The sequence below is a fragment of the Chlorella variabilis genome (assembly GCF_000147415.1).
Source record: "Chlorella variabilis unplaced genomic scaffold CHLNCscaffold_3, whole genome shotgun sequence".
In the NCBI taxonomy this organism is placed as follows: Eukaryota; Viridiplantae; Chlorophyta; class Trebouxiophyceae; order Chlorellales; family Chlorellaceae; genus Chlorella; species Chlorella variabilis.
In genome coordinates this window covers 278113-279911 of record NW_005435085.1, presented here as the reverse complement: position 1 = coordinate 279911, position 1799 = coordinate 278113, and the positions used below count along the sequence as shown (strand labels likewise).

At 63.6% G+C, this 1799-nt stretch overlaps 2 protein-coding genes across 2 annotated transcripts in view; one reads left to right on the top strand and one right to left on the bottom strand.

Annotated features, from left to right (window-relative positions):
- The window catches only part of CHLNCDRAFT_140361 (hypothetical protein), a gene marked incomplete at both ends in the record, with an annotated part of 2623 nt that extends 2536 nt beyond the window's left edge, over window positions 1–87 (top strand). The window contains one exon of the mRNA XM_005850754.1: window positions 25–87. Within this exon, the coding sequence (XP_005850816.1) occupies window positions 25–87 (63 nt within the window). The remainder of the gene's footprint in view (window positions 1–24) is intronic.
- A 611-nt stretch (window positions 88–698) lies between these two features.
- CHLNCDRAFT_140360 (hypothetical protein) lies at window positions 699–1291 on the bottom strand (the record flags this gene model as incomplete). Its single annotated transcript, XM_005850455.1, has 2 exons — window positions 699–758; window positions 911–1291. The coding sequence occupies 2 exons, from the start codon at window positions 1289–1291 to the stop codon at window positions 699–701; spliced, it is 441 nt and encodes a 146-aa protein (XP_005850517.1).
- Between the last annotated feature and the right edge of the window lie 508 nt (window positions 1292–1799).

Genomic DNA, 1799 nt, shown 5'->3' with positions numbered 1-1799 from the left:
TCATTCACCCCCTCACTGCCCCAGGTGGACGACATGCTGGATGAAGTGGACCCGGCGCAGGCAGAGGCATACCGCCGCGCGCTCTAAGCCCACGCGCCCTCGCAGCCAGCGCAGCGCGCCTCGCGGCTTTGGGCCGCCCTCGGTGGTGGAGCGCATCGCTGCAGCTGGACCCTCTCCCTTCTGGCCAGAAGTCTCAGGGTCAGGCCGGAGCCTCCACCAGCCCAGAGGCTGAGCAGCGTCTCTGCACCATTGTCAACCCACGCCACCTTCCATACCTCGCTCCCGATCAACTCCTCCCGCTGCCTGCTGCTTGCATCTTACGAATCAGAACTGTCGCACCGCACCGCACAGCCTACCCCTGTATATCCACATCACCCTCCTGACCAACTCGTTGTGCCGCCTGCCCGGCACTGCGCTGGTGCCATGCCGCGCAGCGGCGCTTCCCAAGGCACTTGTCGTCTGTTTCTCTTGTTTTTTGTTTTGTTGCATATTGGCGGCGCTATCAAGCTGCACATCGAGTATGCTGGTTGTAAGGAGCAGGCAGTGGGCAGGCAGCAGGGAACCGAGGCGCGAGAGCGCAAGCAGGGATGAGACAAGTGGTAGGGATGAGACACGTGGTAATGAGTAATTCACAGGTGCATGCGTTGGTTTGGACTGGATTGGTGCAGCGGCAGGAAGGCAGGCAGCGCTCCTGCCCCTCAGTTGTTGGTGCTGTACCGGTAGCCGCAGTCGCGCTTGGGGCACTCGTAGAAGACGGTCTGCAGGCAGGCGGCGGCCACGGGGGGCACAGCAGCATGCTCAGCATCCCAACTGCAGCAGAGACCAGGAACAAGCAGCACCGAGCAGAGCAACGCGCCGAGCATCCGGCGTGCTGCAACCCAGATACCCACCCCTGCCCGCCCCCGCCCACCTGCCCCTCGTCCGCCGACCGCAGCTGCATGGTGTAGTACTCGAGTATGGGGTTGCCGCATCGCGGGCACGGCTCCTCCACCGTCGCCCGTACCCTGTTCTTCAGCAGCTCCTCAAACTCTAGCTGCTCCCGGCTCTTGATCAGCGGCTCCATGGCGTACTGCCGCATGTACACATCCATGTCGGAGGTGGTCACCACGGTCATGGTGTCGTCCAGGTCGGACAGCGGGCGGGAGAAGTCGGCGCGCTCGCTGCGGGCCACCCCCGCCGCGGCATCCAGGATCAGCAGGTCGCCAGTGATGGGGCAGAAGGCCCACGTCTTGGCAATCACGTCGCCCTTGCTCTCAGCCACGATCAGCTCGGGCAGGTCCGCCGGGTCCATGGCTGCAAAGGGGTGAAGGCCAGCACCGCTGGTCAGCAGGCGCCAAGCAGATGGCGGCAGCGGGTCGGCGGCAGGGGGGGACAGCCGAGCACGCAGCGCGGCGTCAATTGAATAGGAAGGAACGGTTTGCCGCAACTGCTTCCCGATGCAAGGACTGGGCTGGGCGCATCGTCATGCATGCCATGCCCGCACCTGGCCTGCTGCGGTGGAGGTGGTGGCTGTGAGGATTCGACCGCCTCGTTTACTAACTCAGTTCATGGAGAATCCTCATGCTGCCGTCTGCTGCGGTCCAGCTGGACCAAACTGTTTACAAGGCACTTTGCCGCACGCACCTTGGCCGCACGCACCTTGGCCGCACGCCTGGCGTGCTCACGGTTTGACACGCTTGCCGGGCTGCCGTGCGCTACCAGGTCCCCCAGCAGGTTGTTGAAGATTTTCTGCTGGTTGTTGCCGGCAGTCTTGTAGTCCTCGGCCTTGATGTTCAGCAGCTCCTCCAAGGCTCTCCTTT